General features: G+C 38.5%; 1 protein-coding gene across 31 annotated transcripts in view; it reads left to right on the top strand.

Moving 5' to 3' along the window:
* The window catches only part of LOC309506206 (NACHT, LRR and PYD domains-containing protein 3-like), a 231,371-nt gene extending 218,460 nt beyond the window's left edge, over positions 1 to 12,911 (top strand). For all 31 annotated transcript variants that reach the window (XM_082179880.1, XM_082179905.1, XM_082179873.1 and 28 more), the window contains 3 exons: positions 4,105 to 4,278; positions 9,149 to 9,322; positions 10,766 to 12,911. In XM_082179880.1, the coding sequence (XP_082036006.1) occupies positions 4,105 to 4,278; positions 9,149 to 9,322; positions 10,766 to 10,772 (355 nt within the window). In that variant the 3' untranslated portion in view covers positions 10,773 to 12,911. The remainder of the gene's footprint in view (positions 1 to 4,104; positions 4,279 to 9,148; positions 9,323 to 10,765) is intronic.
* Positions 12,912 to 20,196: the final 7,285 nt, after the last annotated feature.

Below are 20,196 nucleotides of genomic sequence, written 5' to 3'. Positions count from 1 at the left end.
AAAATTCATTCATGAAAAACAAGATAACAAAAATCAAAAATATCATTTATTTGATTTATAGCCTATGTTACGATCTTTTAAAGTCTAGGAGATAACACTTATTTTATTATTACTGCTGATGACTGAATAAAGTGGAAAAAACACATGTCCGACTCAACTTAAAGAGACAAACTGGATTTTATTGACAAAGCCGAAGCCACTAGTTCCAGTTCTAGTAATAAGGAAGTGCGCTATGTACAATGTTTAAATATATAAATGATCAAACAACAATAAAAAGGAAGAGAACCAAAAAGTGGCGCCAAAGAAAAGAACAGAAAAACAATCCTTATACTAAACCTAAACCTAACAAAAGAAAAATGTGAAAAGAAAACCGAAGTCTTCGGTGCATCCGGCACCTAAATAAACTAGCTACTAAAACAAAACATACACAGAGTGGCGCTCACTCGTAACCTAGTGTATCTAACAAATAAACAACACTACGGGCATTATGTATACCGCGGCATACTGACCTGTCGTTCTCTTCCCCAAAGAGCCGTGTTACAGGACCCCATCCTCATTCCACTACAAAGAGCAAGACTTCACTATATGGATCTAGATTCACATTTTTGATAACTCAGACCGCTACACGAGCTCATGGTCGCTTCCGAGAGAGAGAGCATGAATGAGCACGCCATCCCTTTGAACCCAGCTGGACAACTCTGATTGGCTCCCGGGCGCCGCCCCAATGATGAGTGACGTCCCGCTAGGCCAGTCACAGCAGCCTGCGAGCCGAGAGCGAGCTAAAAAAAAACAGAGAGAGATAATGAGCACAAACAATCAACACGTGCGAAGTATACTAGCGTGCGCAGACCAGTGACAACAAGACAAAACACACGTGGAACGTAACACCTACTATAAAATTGAGACATTTTTTAAATGTATAGCACAGCTGTTTAATGAGGTAGCAACATATGATAGATAGGACAGAACAAGAACGGCTATTAATAATCTTTCATTGCGTCACTGTATTATGATCATGATATGAAAGGCTCCAATACAGTGCGGCACAAAGCGCTTATGTGCATCCTGAGCGCAGAATGATCCGCTTGAAGCAACATGAGTCACAGCGTGCAGCGCGTCGAGTCCGCATTGAAAAGTTTAAAGCACAAAGAAAATGCATATTGATGCGTAGTGTATTACACAGTATTTATATATGCAATAGTCTATTCAGCATTTTCTTTTAACAGTTTTAAATTTCAGTAACTGTGCGCGTGAAGAACAAATAGTGCTCTGACTTAACTGCAGTGTTGTGATCTAACAGACACCCGGTAGAAAGTAACTTGATTAAAGTACAGCAATAAAGTAAAGCAAGATAAAGTTGTTTTATGCAAAACCATAGACCTTTATCTACAGATCAAGTATAATAATAGTAACATTGAATCATCTTGGAGAGAGTTTCATCGTGTTAACTGTGGTAACCGAACGCGACGTGCTGTTTGTATGCTGAATGAAGAACGATTGACAGCCGCAGCTGAGGGAAACGTTTACGTGAGTTTGAATTTAACGACTTAAATATTAATTTCTATCTCACATTATACTATATAATGGCTTCAGAACACTTGTAATATTGTGCACGAAAACTTATGGTGCTTTATAATGTTGGTGTGCCTTTTGTAGGGCTTAACAATAACACTGAATAGTATAAGCACAATATCGGATTTGGATCGGCCTCGTCTGACCGATACCTGATCCGGCAAAAATGGCAGTATCGGAGCCGATACTGAGTATCGGATCGGTGCATCCCTAATCATAATCAACCACCCCTTTAAGAGTTCCTTAAAATGTTTACAAAAACATTAACAACAAACATACACGCGCACATACACACAGAAGCACACACACAGACACTCATACACTAGGGCTGGGACGATACACCTAAACCTTTGGGAAAAGTTAAATTATACACCTATACAGACTGTCAATAATGTATAAGATGAGTCATATTTATAAAAATTCATCACATCTTTCTGAGTTTTATTTCAGAAGCATCATACAGTAATGCATTCTCTTGAATAAATAATTCAATAACAAATAAATTTTTTAACAGTCACTTGTCGCCACCTAGTGGCGAAACAATGTAATCGATAAATGCGTTATTTTGTGCCAAGTTTCTATCAAAAGCTGATTTACTCTATTTTGATCGCTACCGCAGACACAAGTGTATATATTTTAACTTTAAACTTTTATCCTAGTACTTCTATGATAATTTGAACTATTGTATCACATAAAGAATTATACTATTATGAGGTTTAAAAGACCTTTTGTGAAGCTGTTTCATAACAACTCTCTCTGGGTCAGCGGCAGCGCCAACACAGATTTAAAATGTTGCGATATGATTTTGTCAAAGGTTTATTAGACAGACAAATTGGAAGAAGATCGCGTGGGTGTTTGAATGGGGATCACAGTATTTTAGAGATTAATCGTGCAGATCTACTGTCTTATCTCTCTCTCAGCATATGAGTAGTGCCAGGCAGGGCTCAAGACTGCGACCAATTGGTCGCATTTTGCGACCATTTTTCCTGCCGGTGTGACCAAATATTTATTTAGGTCATGCTGGCGCGACCACAACGTTGCCGAGCAGCGAATCCAAACAAAATGAAAGCGGAACGAAAATGCGCTACTCCTTTATGCTTCACGGACCGTTTATTAGTTCGGACCAATAATAGACAGAGCAGCGCCCCGAACTTGCCAGTCGCGGGCCGATCTCGATCACGCGACACTGTTACTAGGAGATCCAGACTCTGGAGATCCAGTGAAGAAATCCATTGAATTCGCTTCAGAATTAATAACATAATCGCTGCAAGATCCAGTGAGAAACGTTTCGATTCGGTGCAGAGTTCTCTGTTCTATACCATAGATATCAGATCAAACAGCGCTGACGTGGAAACCAGGAGAAACACTTATAGAAGGCTTTCAGTCCACAAATCAGCAACATTCACCATGGATTTGATGTAGTAACTGTAACCTTAATGTGACAGAAATAGTCAAACGCTTACAAACACTATCATATATAAATGTTATTTTTAATGTGATGACTAACACATTTTTTGTTCATCCTTCAAAAATTGTCTTATTTAAACACTTATTTAAATTTTTTTTTACCATTGTAAACAGTAGGATGCTTATTGTCTATTTTCACTCCCTAATATATCTTTTTTTCACTTGGTTTGCTTTTTAATTAATATTAAGACATTATGAATGATAATAATTAAGCTCAGTGCTTTATTGCCAGCCCCAGTGCTACCAGATACTCTTTGTGGAACTCAGTGGCTCCGGTGCCGCTGTCCTCAGATGTTAGTCTGGAGCCCTGTGAACTTAAAATAAAACTGCACATTGTAATATCTGTATGTTAAGTCTATTTATTATTAAATAATTTGTCAGTATTACAGTTATTTTGGGGGAAATTTGAATAATTGCATTGCAAGCTGATTTAAGGTGTGCCCCTAAATGTTCTGCTTGCGCTCCTAAAATTTTAAGTCAGGGGCTACAGCGCTCCTAGTAAAAAAGTTAGTCTGGAGCCCTGCCAGGGCTTTTCAGTGCATTCAGTCTCACATCGCTTCCACGCGTCCACTTGAAATGGATATTACGACACTCATAGATAACGACACATTTCATCCTCTATTGAAACAAAAGTGTTTAACTTCTGTCAACCTCATCTGTAAGCAAGGACAGAAATAAAGCAATTTAATTTGAACGAATAACGATTCTGGAATAAAAAAATCTATTTTAAAATCGTTTAAAAAAAATTGCGATAGTTAGGTGAATCGATTTTTTTTCTCCCAGCCCTAAAACACACACATGTTCCTTAAAATGTTTACAAATACATTAAGCACACACACGCATTGTGTTTCTATGTTTTATGGGGACATGCCATAGAAATAATGATTTTTTTTTTATACTGTACAAACTGTATATTCTATCCCCTAATCCTAAATTATGTATTTTAACAATATGAACTAATGACTATATGTATATATTTCATATTGACAGCATTATGTCATCTATTTTTTAAGTGTTATGTTTAGCTTTGGATATAGGCTTAATGTGCGTCATTGTTCTCTACAGGTTGGATGACTGTGGTGTCACAGATGAAGGTTGTGCTGCTCTGGCTTCAGCTCTGAGATCAAACTCCTCACACCTGAGAGAACTGGATCTGTCATATAATAAACTAGGAGACTCAGGAGTGAAGCTGTTCTCTGCTGAACTGGAGAATCCTCACTGTAAACTGGAGGAACTGTGGTAAGATCATCTCTACCATAAAGACTCGGAGTGAATAAGGATTAATATGTAGATACAATGCATACAATATATCTTTGGTGTAAGCCCCATCCGGTGGTTCAGTGACAGATTCCAGCTTGAGCCGTCAGATCCTGCTGGCGGTAGAAGGCAGTGGTGAGGAGTCTCCCTGAAGAGGAACATTTACATCTTAATATATTATTATCCCCCAAAAGAAAGTAAAACTAACAGTTAAATAAACCGGACAAACTACAAACCAGACAACAGATGCAGGATACAGTGAAGAGGGTTTTTAAAGCACAAATGTTTGGTGTAAATCAACTTGCCTTGTAATGCTTGTGCAAACAGACCCTTGCAAAAGCCTGAACATTTCCTCAAAATGTGTGTGTGCAGCTGAAAAGAGGGAAGTGGTGTGTGTTTCTCCTGAACCAGGACTGTCACCATATCAGATTTATCACTACATGATTTTCATGGCAAAAAGGCATAGGACGAAATAACTCAAGATAACAATATATCGCCATATCTATAGAAATCTTTAAAAAAAAATGTAATGCTATCAGTCAACTTCATCTTTACTGTTTGTTTTGTGTTATTTTAAAAAAAAAGAATCACATCGCATACAAAAGGAACAATTACACTTAATGACGACCAGTTTGAAATAATGGTAACCCTTTATCATAAGTATACAGTAATAAAGCGCTTATAAATAATTTGTAAACTCTTAGTTTATAGTTAATGAATAGTATATAATAGTATATAAGCTGAAGTTAATATATTAAGAGACTATATACAAATGGTGAGTTCTTCATTCATTGTCACTGTAATTAACAAAGTATTATTGTTTAATTAGCTCTTATGTAAAAATTTAGATAATGCTTTTCTTAACAACATATTAACCATAAATAGTTCTCACTTTAGATTAGGTCACGGAAAATCAGAAAATGTTATTAAGTGCTTTAATACAACCTTTATTGGACATTAATTACATTCATATTAGGAGTTCCTTAATATGTTTACAAATACCTTAAGCTCACACACACACAAACACACACACACACACTCACACACACAAACTCACACACACACTCACTCTAGGGTGAAATTTGAAGCTTTGTCCCGCAAGTCATAAGCAGTGTCCCACATTTTAATTTTGTCTGCATCATTTTATTTCATCATCCTTTAAAGGGTAACTAAACCCCTGGTCAGAGCCTGACTCCACCCACTGGCAATATTTGAAAAATGCTGGAAAAGTAGGCAGAGCCCAGTGGAGAGGGGGCGTGCATCTGTGACGTATCTCTCTGCAGGCAAGGGCGTGGTTAGCTGGTACCCTCTGACGTCAGAGGGTACCACAACTTCCAATAGGAAAATTCAACTGCAGTAGCCACTGTTCAACCTGAAGAGGGCAGCACTCAGACGTTTTTACACCATATTTTGTAAAATTTAAACACTTTAAACACAAATGTCAAAAAAACTACTTGAATCAATGAACAGCACTAATAAAGCCCCATTCTTACAGATCATTAACTAAAAAAGGGTTTAGTTACCCTTTAAATTACAATTCTAAAATAAAGAAATTTTAATAAGAAAATACTGAACATGCGTAACGCAGCCGTTATTATTGGTTCTAGTCAGAGCGGGAAAACAAACACTGAGAAAAAAAAAAATGTTTGTGGAGAGGGTGTTTTCTCTGATGACTGCTGCGTGGACAGAGACAAGGAACCACGCAACTGTGGACCTCATAAAAAGTGAACTCCTGGTGAAAGTGAACTACAGCTACACCTGCCAGGAGTTCTACAGACACATAATGAATGAGAAAAGGCCCTACTCGAAGCTGCCAGATCAGACAAAAAATATAAATTCAAGATGCACTGAATCCGGTAAGAACACATTTAATCTTTCTAGTCTTTCCTAATGGAATTTGTGTGCTTATTTGGAAATGTGCTTTTTAGCGATTGGATTATTATTTTCACTTAATTATTTAGATTGAATAAACACGTGCTGTCAAAATGAGTTTTATATTATTAGTGACGTTCACAGCACCGGTCAGCGCCGTCATTAACATTTTTATAAAGCCTATTAGCAATTTAATACATGTTAACATCACTGCAAAAAGACATCTAATATAAAATCAATATTTATTTACCTAGTATAATAATAGTAAGTTCTCTCCCTTGTGTCCCGCAAAATCAGGTCTGCTGACCTGCAACAGAGCAATAGCCAGGTGGTCACCCTAACTCACTCACTCACACACACACACACACTTACACACACACTTACACACACACACACACACACACACACAGACACACAGACACACACACTAGGGCTGGGATAATACACCTATCTCCCGATTCGACATTTTCACGATACTTGGGTGCCGATATGATATGTATTGCGATTTTTAACCCTCTGGGATCTGAGGTGTTTTCTGGCCCTGGAGGTTTTCTGACATGCTCTGACATTTGTGCTTATTTCTGTTACTTGTGACATTTTCATGGCTAAAGTCTGATTACACTGTATTTAGCACAAACTCTGCTACAATAATGTGTCAGCAGCATGTATGTAAAAATTTGTAGTTTTGGGATAATGAGATTTAATCATGGTTTGTGAAAATACAAAAAAAAAAAATTGTCACTGAAATAAGGCCATGAAACCCATACTGATTATTTCTTCACAAGACTTTTAAAAAGTGTATCATGTAGCCTAGAATATTTGCTCCAAAACTGTGAAAATCATCCTGACTGCTCATTCAGATAAGACAATATATCGATTTAAAATTTGTAAGACGTGTTTTGTGTAAGAAAGCTTTATGTGAGTAGGCGTAAACACATCCTGAATATGTATGGCTTTTCACACCTGAGAAAGACAAAGACCCTCCCCTAATGGCCCTATTAGGAGCTATCAGGCCCTGTCATTCTGAGCAACCTTGCACAAAGAATGAGGAGATTTAAAAAAGAATGGCTTTTTGATTGTTTGGATTTATTTACAACACAACATGATCCAAAGATAGACAACAAATGACAAAAAAGCACATTATTGAAAACAATGATCCAAAGACAGAGACCTTTGTGCCATTCCTAAAAACATTGTACATACCTTTCATTTCCAAGGTGTTTGATTTTCACTTTACCATGTTCATGTACAGAGACTCATGTGAATGTTGAAGTCAGCAGGACTCTTCAGGATTTTTCTGGTTAAAATTGCTTTTTAAAACTCACAGAATACACACACACACACACACAAATGTTTCCAACAATATATAATGAACACCAGGTTTGTTGTGCCTTGTAGGCATAGGCTACGCGCAGTGCTGCATAAAATAATAATAACAATAACCTATAGCAGCCTATAAATCTTCCAAAAGATTTCAGTAACAACTACGCTAGAGGAAAATTATATTGATTACAATATAAAAACATGAAGCCTATTGTTTGGTGCGTTTTGCTTTTCAAACGCACAGCGCGCTCCAAAATATGATACATTCAAACGCAGAGCGCTCTCCAAAATATGAAACATTCAAACGCAGCGCGCTTCAAAATATGATACATTCAAATGCAGAGCGCGCTCTAAAATATGAAACATTATGGTTACCATATTATACATATCTACGTTTGAGCAGATATCCACAAACACAGTAACAGTAAACACGGGTCTAAATATTATAATATTCACCATATATCTAGCAACAGTTCAACTGCAATGTGAAGTTTATGCAACAATAACATTAACTAATAGAATTAAGAATTTCTTACCTTACATCTTTCTTGTCTTCAAATCGCGTTCTTCTTCTTCTGAGGTAAATCCAATGTAACCTCAGACGTGTCTTCCAAACACGACGAAAAGCAGATACTTGTTAAGTTTTTTGGTGCTTTGTTTTTGAGGTAACGAGCGCGTTCGTGTTCCATGTGGACGATTTGCATGTCAATCTCTTTTGCGCGTGTGGGCGTGGTCAAATTAAAAATAATGAGCAAGGGTTTGAGATACTGGACATCTTGTTGGTTTTATACAAATTACATAAACAGAGAATATTTGTTTTCAGTTTGAATCCGATCATTTAAAAGTACACACTTAAATGTTTATAAAGGTATATGGCCCATAAATGTGTGACAAGTATTCGCTGAGTTTTGCTTCAGTTTATAGACGTGCTCAAGAAAAAAAAGTTCACTGCGACGGAGAGGCAGAACGCACACCCTGTTTATTTTCTTTATTTTACAAAAGCACAATGTTTTGATTTGATTGTAAGTGGACACATACAAAAGTAGAAATATCACAGATTCTTTTTTCATATTTCTTTTTTCTGTATGACCATAAATGACGGAGTAATTTAAGTTTATTGTGCTACTATGTGAGGAAAATCCAGCAAAACGCGCCGGCGCGTTTGCCGACCTCAGAGGGTTAAGAATTGCGATTTGCGATTGTTTCTATCAAAAGCTGATCAACTCTTATTTTGATCGCTACCGTAGACATCAGTGTTTATATTTGAACTTTATACTTTTATCCCAGAACTTCAGTCTCACGTCGCTTCCACGCTTTCACTTTAAATGGATATTACAACACTCATAGATAACAATAAGATTGTGATAGTTAGGTGAATCGATTTTTTTCTCCCAGCCCTAACACACACACGTTCCTTAAAATGTTTACAAATACATTAAGCACACACACAGGTTTCCATGTTTTATGGGGACTTTCCATAGAAATAATGATTTTTATACAGTTAAAACTGTATATTCAAGCCCCTAATCCTATCTGATGTATTTTAACAACATGAACTAATTAATATTTGTATATATTTCATATTGACATTATTTATTTTGTAAGTGTTATGTTTATCTTTGGATATAGGCTTAATGTGTGTCATTGTTCTCTACAGGTTGAAGGATTGTGGTGTCACAGATGAAGGTTGTGTTGCTCTGGCTTCAGCTCTGAGATCAAACCCCTCACACCTGAGAAAACTGAATCTGTCTGAGAATAAACTAGGAGACTCAGGAGTGAAGCTACTGAAGGATCTGAAGGATGATCCACATTATAAACTGGAGACACTATGGTAAGAATAGTTTTTAATGATTTTCATCATATTTTCATTTAAAGTTCAAATGGCTGATTTATTCACTAAAAATAAAAGTAAAGGTTCAGGTTCGGTAACACCATGTGTGTGTTTGAATATTTTGTCTGAGATCATCACATAATGAGTCTTAAATGGCAGAGGTGTTGGCTGGCAGAGGTGTTAGTGAGGCCAGCAGGGGGTGCTCATCCTGTGGTCTGTGTGGGTCCTAATGCCCCAGTATAGTGACAGGGACACTATACTGTCAAAGAGCACCGTCCTTCGGATGAGACGTTAAACCGAGGTCCTGACTCTCTGTGGTCATTAAAAATCCCAGGATGTCTTTCGAAAGAGTAGGGGTGTAACCCCGGCATCCTGGCCAAATTTGCCCAGTGGCCTCTGTCCATCATGGCCTCCTAATCATCCCCATATACTGATTGGCTTCATCACTGTCTCCTCTCCACCAGTAAGCTGGTGTGTGGTGGGCGTTCTGGCGCAATATGGCTGCCGTCGCATCATCCAAGTGGATGCTGCACATTGGTGGTGGTTGAGGAGATTCCCCCTTCTATGTAAAGCGCTTTGAGTGCCGAGAAAAGCGCTATATAAATGTAATGAATTATTATTATTATTATTAAATTCAGCTTCAGTTTCTGTAGGTCTCTGAACTTTAAACTTTGTTTTTTATGAGTTTAATTCTGCTTATAGTGTAATGACTGATTGTGAAAATAATATTAATATTAATGTTAATTTCAGCTTTCCCCCTTTAACTGTCTCTATGTGTGTGATAATCTGAGATTTGGTTTGTTCGTTAATAACAGATATAAAATTTGTAGTGAGTGTAATGATCATTTCTGCTGTTTCTGTATCAGCTGTCCATTGTGTGAAAGTGACCTTTTATGTCCTTTTTATTTTGTAAAGTGATATTTAGCATCAGATAGAAGCTATATTATCATGTTTGAGAATCAATTAATATAGCTATGGAAATAAAATAATGACAAATGTTTTTGAAACAAAAAAGCTTGTTGAATTGCTCTACTTGAAAAAATATGCATTGCATTAACCCTGCTTGCATTTTAATGCATTGTATTTTTAGGGCTTGCATTTTTATGGGCTGAAAGTCAACATTGATGTATATTTAAGCTGTGAATATTTAGATTCAAAACATTTCACACATTTTTAATTATTAAAAATTCAATAATCCATATTCACCTTTCAGATTTCACTTGAGTATTAATTCTGTTTAAAAATACAACTTATACTATTCAACAGGCAATTTTCGGTGCATATTTTTTCAAGTAGTGCAATTCAACAAGCTTTTTTGTAACAAAAACATTTGTCATTATTTTACTTCCATATATAGCTTATCTAGTTAGTTTTCTAAAGAAACGATGTGACATACGTAATGTCTCATACTGCATATGTGACTGTTTGTGTGTTTTATTTTAGGTATTAGATGACAGTCTGATCTTCTGATGATCATCTGATGGTGAATAAGGATACACTACAGAGACTCACAGTCAACAGAATCAACAGAGACTGAAGATACAGTGACTATAACAGACACTGTTATAAATTAAGACTTCATTTAGATTTCAACAATCCTCTGACAGACCTGATGAGGTGGCAGTGAAACACCTTTTATTTCACAGCAGCAAATTACAGTTTCTCATTCATAGATTAACCATTTTATTTGTATAAACTCAAAAAGTTTTGAGTTTTTTTAGAGTAAATATAGAGCCTGATTGTGTTTGTGTTGTACCAGCAGAGGGAGACAAAGACTAATGAAAGATTTAGTTTTCATAATTATGAGGGGGAAAAAAAGTTCAAGCTCACTTTTGGAAAACAAACAATGGAAGCTTGAGTGTATACATCATGTTTTTAATAATAGTTTTAATACATTTGTACTGGGGTCACGTGATGCGTTTTTATGTTTTCCTTTTTTTTTGTGTGTGTTATGTAGCTGTTTGTGCATGTATAAGATCTGCAAACTTACAAAGCTCAAAGTCTCATACAAATAGGTTTATTGTATCTAATACCCGGTACACAATGTATGATTTTGGGCTGTTCCAGACGAAAGATGAGCATCGTAAAACAGTTAGTTTAGATCGTATTTAGATATAAAATGTATGACAATAAGGGCGTGGTTAACTTTGATTGACAGCTTGATTGACAGCTGACAAGGCAGCGCCACGGAGAATGACAACATAAGAAGCGCCATTTTTTAATACAGTTGACATATAATACTACTGTTTCTGTATCATGAAATGTAGTTTTAAGAGTTTTTCAGGCGAGAATGTAGTTGTTTAAAGCTCAAATCTGTGGTTTATTTATAAATATTTCTGAAAATTGTATCCAGTTGTGAGATCCAGCGATGACCGGGCGCTCGGCGTTCATGTACCCCGCCTGGAACAGCCTTTCCTCGGCTAGTCGTTCGGACGTTTGCCGCTGACTCTGACGTCTCTGTAGTGGTTAAACATGAGATATAATTTGTCTTGTGTACATCTAACGGGCGATTTTGGGTCTTGTAAATCTATAATTTGTTCCCTGGCCAATCGGTTTGGCTGAGGGGAAGTTTCATAAGTTTATAAGCTATTTAACTTTACCATTGTATGGTTAGACTAGATCGAGCGCTGACTTTGTATGTTTGACAGAATTGTTTGCTTTATTTGTATAGCTTCTTGTACCTTTTACTTATACTTTTATAATAGCTAATATTGATAAAACTGAAATTTAACAAAAAGAGACTGGGTTGAGTTTTGTCATTTAAAATTTTAATACAACAAATATGATCTGTAATGTTGTTTACTGCAACATCTGTTGTTTAGTACAAATGCACATATTGCCTGGACCATATTAAAATGTTTAATATTTTTATATTATATTTAAAACGAAAAGAGGCAGGTTTGTGTTTTATATTTTGTTTGTTTTTTTATAAATAGGCAAACGTTATGTGCAGTGAATATAATCAATACGCGTTTCCTGAACCACATTTGTGTGGCTATAATGTTTATGATTTCTTTAAATGAAAACGAAAAGAGTTAGTATGGTGTTTTATAACATATTTTGTTGCCTAAATGTACACAGAGATAACCGAAGTAGCAGAGCGAGCGAGTGACGCGCGCTGCGTCAGAAGGTGGGCGGGGTTAGGATTTCCCAAGATTTTCCAAGATGGCGCCGCCCATACCCCCCATAAACGGCTTCAAACCCGTTCTTCAGAAAGTCTATGGGTGACGTCACAGACGCTTTGTCCATATTTTTTACAGTCTATGCTCTTTCCCCAAGCCATCGGACGAAACAGCCTGAGACAAAAAGGCATCAGACATAAATGCATCTTTTAGTCTGAGGCTGTTTTGTCCTATGCCTAATTGTATGAGACTTGACACCTGATGTTGTTTTTCCTGAGACCTGAAAGCCTTTCAGTCTGAGGTAAGCGTGCCGCACAAGTGCTGAAAAGTGAAGCCAAAGCGTCTCAATCCCCCCCCGGTGGCTGGTCCCAGTATAGGTCATAAAGCCCGCCTTCCCATAAAGTCTAATGGAAGCAATGGAAACTAAACAATCCAATTCCACTATAAATAAAAATATTTTAAAGATGTTTTCTGTCATTTTATTTATTCGTTTTTTTTTTTTTATAAGTTTGATCTTAGTTCAATATTTGATGCTATAAAAATGGGAATGTGACATCATGATTGACAGCTGTGTGATTGACAGCTTCTCTGAGCGAAGTAGTCGCCAAGGAACCAACTGAATTTTTTGTGATTTTCGGGAGGAGATTGGAGCTTCAACTTTAATTTCTACATGACCATAACTGTTTATTTCACACAGTAAACTTTGTACTAACCGTTTCTGTGAGAGTGAGGGCTGGACCTTGATATCGCGGCTTTACTTCCTGCTCACTACTGTGCAAACTCAGGTCCCGCATTCACTACTGCGCAGAAGCAGGTCCCAAATCTGCGCAAGATGTCAGCACCATATAAAGCCCTGTTCACACTACAAGCGACAAAGCGACACAATACCATTCATTTCAATGGGGAGCGGGCGATTTCCGGCGACATGCGCGACAGTGACCATTGGCGAATCGATGGGGCGTGTCCAAAGTTGAGATCTGTTCAACTTTATGCAACTGAAGAGCGACTTTCGGGAGCGACAACCAATAGGAGTGAAGTCAGTAGGGCGCGCGTGATCCGTCACTCTTCAGTGCCGAGTCCGACAGAGGCAAGATGAATGAGAAGTTTATTTTAGCAGTCAGAAACTGTCCAATAATTTATGATATGTCTCCATGTACATACAGTGATACTCGCCGTGCTGACTCCGAGCCTGAATGGTTTCGTGAACTCAGAAAGACCAGTATTTGCCCATTTGCTGCAGTATAGCCGCGATAGCAAAGAGCACTCGCTGTTTCTCATTCATCTTTATGCATTTTATGTACTGATTCCATTTATATTTAGAATTTTCCTTCCAAAATGTTAGCTTGTAGCGGCAAGAAAGCAGATTTGTTGTCTACAACATGGAGTAACATCTGTGAATGTCACTCACAAACATTACTAGGCGACCAGTAGTGGGAACGCCCACTGGCGACCTCACCGCCAGCCACTGGCGACATGCAGCAACAGAGTCACTTGTAGTGTGAATGCAGCTTTAGGACTTTGGCGGCTTCACTTTTCACCAATGGAAGAGAGAGAAGGGGCGTCGTCCATCTTTTTTTACAGTTTATGGTGTGAGGCATGACGTCTTTTCGTCATATGATTGAGGTCTGAGGATGTCCTAAAATGTTCACCATAGTACGAACTTCTGTCAGTTCCAGGGAAGGTGAAGCAGTCGCGGCTCTTTGCAGCTGATCTCAGGTCAGATCAATTCTGTGTTAGGAGCATAGACTATAAAAAAGATGGTTAGGAGCTGTGGGTTCACTGACCCACAAACAGGCTCCACCCACTCTGACCACACCTCTCTCACACACACACACACTCACATACACAATCTCTCTTACAGACACACTCACTCACTATCTCTCACAGACACACACGCATACACAATAACAGCCATTTACACTGAATATATGGCTGTGGAAGACGTGTGTGTGTGTGTGTGTGTGTGTGTGTGTGTGTGTGTGTGTGTGTGTGTGTGTGTGTGTGTGTGTGTGTGTGTGTGTGTGTGTGTGTGTGTGTGTGTGTGTGTGTGTGTGTGTGTGTGTGTGTTCACCTTCTCCAAGGTCTGTGTGGTTTGTCCATCTGTGTCATACTGGGGGATTTAAGTCCAATCCGTCTGTCTGCATCTGCAAAGTGCTGACAGACACACGGCAGATTAACAGAGAGACAGACAGACGAGACGATCTAACGCTGATGCTGGAGGTGTTTAAAAGAACACACACACACATCTGCACATCGTTTGTTCACTGTCCTGTTACAACAAACCACTGAAGTTGGTCACCATGAAATCAAAATGGAATATTGCAGTGTTTATTTTAAATGATGATCTGTGATCTTTTTAAAATCATGTTCCTGGTAATCTTGAATCAGAATAACTTCGCTTCATCTCTTCTCTTCTCTGATGACTAGGGCAGGGCAACCTGTCACTCACATGAGATCCACCTATAGCAAACCACAACCATCCAATCAATTCCCCACAGATAAAATCAAGCCCCGCCCACATTTGTTCTTGTTTGAGAAGTTTCACTCAGACATACATCACGATAGGGAAGAAAAGAGAAGCTCCTCCCCTTTTTTAAATAGCCAATAGCGTTTCATTTATATCACAGCTCGGTAAAGCTGCAGTTTCCTCCTAATCTCTAACCGTCTATCTTCTTAATTTCCTCCATGTCGCTTTAAAAATACAGAATTCTGTGCAAAATTGAAAGGATCCGATGTGTTTTGTGGTCTGCGGCGACTCGATCATATAATCCGCTCTGTGTGTCGTGTCTCTGGACCGGAGCTAACGTTTTCACTAACGCGAAACCAGACATAATTTGCCCCAATGGAAAGCATATTTACACTGTTTGAATAATTCACTATCCACTATATAGTGCACTTTGTGTCACTAACTTGAGATGAAATGAAGTTCCTAAATGTAAGTTAGGGAAGAGTGAGCCCATCTAATCTTTCAAACTATCTTTTAATCTATACCTTGTCCATCTGCTTCACAGACTTCATCTCTTCATTCTACCGCTGCAAATCCACCGATTCCACCTATTTCAAAATGGTATAATAATAATAATTAATAATAATTTGTTACATTTATATAGCGCTTTTTCTGAGACCTCAAAGCGCTTTACATAGATGGGGGAATCTCCTCAACCACCACCAATGTGCAGCATCCACTTGGATGATGCGACGGCAGCCATATTGCGCCAGAACGCCCACCACACACCAGCTTACTGGTGGAGAGGAGACAGTGATGAAGCCAATCAGTATATGGGGATGATTAGGAGGCCATGATGGACAGAGGCCAAGGGGCAAATTTGGCCCGGATGCCGGGGTTACACCCCTACTCTTTTTCGAAGGACATCCTGGGATTTTTAATGACCACAGAGAGTCAGGACCTCGGTTTAACGTCTCATCCGAAGGACGGTGCTCTTTTGGCAGTATAGTGTCCCCGTCATTACACTGGGGCATTAGGACCCACACAGATCACAGGGTGAGCACCCCCTGCTGGCCTCCCTAACACCTCTACCAGCAGCAACCTGGTTTTTCTCAGGAGGTCTCCCATCCAGGTACTAACCAGGCTCAGCCCTGCTTAGCTTCAGTGGGCAACCAGTCTTGGGCTACAGGCTGGAGTCCATTTCTCCATCAGATCATCAAAAGCTCAACTCTACGATCTCTTCATTAGTTCTAACAAATCCAGCATTCCAACAAACACTTCAAAATCTCAAAAAAGCTAGGACTCAGTCCTCATCCACTTCTGTTTCTCTCTTTTTGTTAAAACTTGTTCTTCAGGTCCAATCCACTTGCCAACTCATTCTCTCGCCACAGCAGTCCATCTTCCAGCTCCTCCCAACGAAGTCGCCATGGAACCACCTCCAGTCTCAGCCCACCTCCGTTCCCTAATTCTATCAGGTGCAGATATTGATCTTCCTTCTCTGCTCACTTCAGTTCCTATTAATGAATCCCACCGCTCTTTTGACTGTGGCCCATTAACCATCAATCTAACAAATTCCATACCTCCTTCAAAATGAGTTTTCCCACTTGCAGAATTCTGCATAGCTTTTGGTAGATACACAGAAGTAATTTGCACTTTATTTCCTGCTAATTAAATGACTATCATGTAGCTTTTGAGCTATCAAAAATACATGGAGGCAGGATTGCAGTGTGAGAACAACAACAGTTGTTTTTTTTATTAAACTTATGCGTCAGAAAACGTGCATCTATCAACCCCCCAAACTCTCATGAACTCCTTCTTAAAGGGGTCATATAATGCCCTTTTTGTACAAGTTATTATGATTCTTTAGGGTCTAAATTAAAAGTTTGTAATACACTTTAATTAAAAATTCTCATTAGTATTGTAGGAAAACACTAATTTTCCCTGGTCAAAAACAGCTGTTTTCAGCACGCCGTTTAAGTGCATGTGTCTTTAAATGATAATGAGCTTTGCTCACCCCGCCCCTCTGTTCTGTGCGTACACAGTTTGTAATAACACAATAACCATAACACGTTGTTCATTATAAACTTGGGATTATGAATTATATTGAGAACGTTGTACATAGAAAACATGCCGTAATGTACCCTGAGTGTAAACCTTAGGGTACACTCTAAGATATCACTAAAATTCATCGTGAAGCATACAAGCGATTTGCAAAGATAATATAAAGGTTAATAAAGCGTAACACTCACTTCTTCCGGAGGTGCAGCAGAAACACAAATAGTTGGTACCGATCCTTTTTTCAGGAGCAGCTTCTTAGCAAAACCAGCTTTATACTGACCCTCCTTTGTAAAGCAGTCTGGTGAGAAATGATTCACGCAAACATGAAAGTATTGACGTTGATCGTGGGGAATATTCCCTTCGAAAACAAAACTCAGCCACTGCGTCTTCAGCGGTTCGGATTTAGGAGCATCAAAATGATGCTGTGTTCCTTATTAGTTCCTTATTAGCCAGTGCCCCTGTGACAACAAGCTTGGACCCCCTTGTGGCCCCCCTAAATGTGGAGTGTGAAATAATTTTTACAAAACTATTTTTTGCTATCGTTGTTTTTCACATGATCCGTTATTAGAAAGTGGCAACACAGAACACAAATGTAACCCTAGAGGGACTGCTTAAATCGGATCTGCAGGGGGTTTTTCTATTCAGAAGTTGGTGGACATTTTGCGCGAATATTGTAGTTAAAGCAAAGAAGCAAATATAGAGGTGAGTAAAGTTGTTAATATGTTGTATTTGTATTAAATGCAGAAGTGTAACGCTAGATCAGCTAATCTTAACCTGGCCGTTTGTAGTTTGTGGCAGTTTGAAAAAGGATCAAATATATGATCAACAAACTCATGTTGCTGAGTATTTTTACGTAAACAGGGATGCAACAGCGCGCTTTTCTGCGCCTCTTTTTCACGTCAGTTTGGGTGACTTGAGTCTGATTATAATTTCACAAAGTCATCTGAAGCCATTCCATAGCTTAATGTGAGGGACAGAAGTCTATTTACATCATTAAATTAAAGTTTATGGAAACAAGTTTTCCCTCATCTGTTAATCATTCTCCATTCAGTATTCAAACAGCGCGCGCGCCTCGTCCGGTTACAGCAGGATGCACGGTAAAACTCTCTCCAATATGATATATTCACATTATAATGCTTGATCTGTAGATAAAAGGCTGTGGATTTGCATAAAATGACTTTATTTTGTGTATTTGTATTTTATGTTTGTTGCTGTTTTAAAACGACTCGCTGCCGTGTGCCTGTTCACACCACAAGGACTATGAATCGGCATCAAACGCACAATAACTGGAATTTAAAACTTCACTATGTGAAGAAACAAATGATCAAAACTGTTGGACAGCAGCGCTGCACACTGTGACTCCATGTTGCTTTGAGCACATCATTCTGCACCCGCGATGCGCATACGCGCTTTGTGCGCTCTGTTTTGAAGCGTTTCATATTATCATGGTTTTTCCTATATTTTTTAAACCTAGCCTGCACAATACATTTAAAATAAGCATAATTTAATTGTATATTATATTGTATGCACTAAAGCTGGTGAAAACCTATCTCAGGTCCACAATGTCAGATGACAGATTAAGCAATTTAGGTGTTCTAAGTATTGAGTCAAGGAGGGCAAAGGCCTTAAATCTAGATGAATTTGCTGATCTTTTTGCAAAAAAACCACAAAAATCGTAGAATACAGTTAATGTGACTGATTCTGAATATGTAATGCAAATCTAAAAAATATAATGGAAATGCAAATACATTGTTGAATGATTGTAAACATGGTATTTTGCCTGTTAATGCCTATAGTGCAGTGCAGAAAATGATATGACAACAATAATGTCTAAACTGGCCCCTCTAACAGTACAACTGGCCCCAGCTTGGCCCCCCCAGTTGAAATGGTCTAGAACCGCCACTGGTGAGGACACGAGTCCAGAGGACTGCCAGGGATGGATAAGGCACTCCAGAAGGTTCTTCCCCAGGTGCATGTCAAGAGAGAACATTAGATGTGATGTTGATGAAAACCTGTGGCCTGATGCTAGAGAGAGGCAGGATTAGCCCCTCAATTATTTGTTAGAATTACAGTATGTACTTTTAGTTTCTACCTTTTTTCTCTCATTACTGTAAATCCGTAAATTACTACAGACTATTGAAGCAAACTGCTAATTTTCATTTACCTTAAATAATTATGTTCTAAAAATTTTAATAAATCATGTGAAAGAATGTCACTCTTTTCTTTGAAGAAAATATTACTTTGTATGAAGTCACTAGCCGCGTTTCCACTGTCGGGCCAGGGCCGGGCCGTGCTAGTGTGTGCCAGGGCCAGTCGCGTTTCCACTGTCACTTCCGGGGCTTGAGCGGGGCTTACTCGGGGCCAGCGGCCAGGATTTCTGGCCCGTCGAATACCTTGGGCCAGAGCGGGCCAGCTCGGGCTAGTGGTTACGAACAGAGGCAGAGTTCACCTGAGTCGGGAGACGGCAGCGCCGGATGATTCTGTCAGCATTAAAGACTTTTAAAATAATTTAACTCGCGTTCATGTTTGAATGCCTTGTGTTTGTGATGCAAAAGACTATGCGCGCTAACCATTACCATGGTAAACATAGTAAACGCTTGAAGATACGCATAGTAAAAAAACATAGTGAACGCTTGAAGAAATCAGACCAATCATAAAGGCTATCACAGTCATGTTTTTATTTTATCTGTCAGTAGCCTACGTCTCGTCTCTTTATACCGGACTATCATAAAATAAAGCAACTTTTTTTTCGGGAGCTTCCTCTGTTTCTCTGACTGAAAATATCTGTATGGGAGTCGAGAGAGTGCTAAAGCTCCTCAGGTCGTATTTTTGGTGGCATATATTTGTAGAAATTATCATTCTTTCTAAATGTGATGTAAATATGTCCTGTAACTACCAGATAAACAGTAACACACGCGACTGAAGAAGTAAGTGTGTCCTCTTTCTTTTGTGAAATAGACCTAACGGTAATTTATTTCTGAGTGACTAATGTGCAATTTTGACATAAATTAATTCATTATGATCAATGTATCACTTTTTATTGTAAACCTGTGGTAAAACATCGATGCTTGGGTTTTAAATATTCAAGTAAACAAGAAAAATGCCAGCAAACGGCCGCTTTTATCATGTTTGTTTTCAACGCTGTTTCCAGTGATTTCTGATTAGTTTTCTGATAAAACTTCCATTTGTTGGTGAATGGGTTAGTGTGACGTTGTTCCAGAGAGGCGTGTTACGGGCGTGTTTTAGTG

Source organism: Leuciscus leuciscus (assembly GCF_965113295.1).
Source record: "Leuciscus leuciscus genome assembly, chromosome: 9".
In the NCBI taxonomy this organism is placed as follows: domain Eukaryota; kingdom Metazoa; phylum Chordata; class Actinopteri; order Cypriniformes; family Leuciscidae; genus Leuciscus; species Leuciscus leuciscus.
The sequence above is the reverse complement of the archived record's forward strand: the minus strand, read 5'-3'. Positions and strand labels throughout refer to the sequence as shown.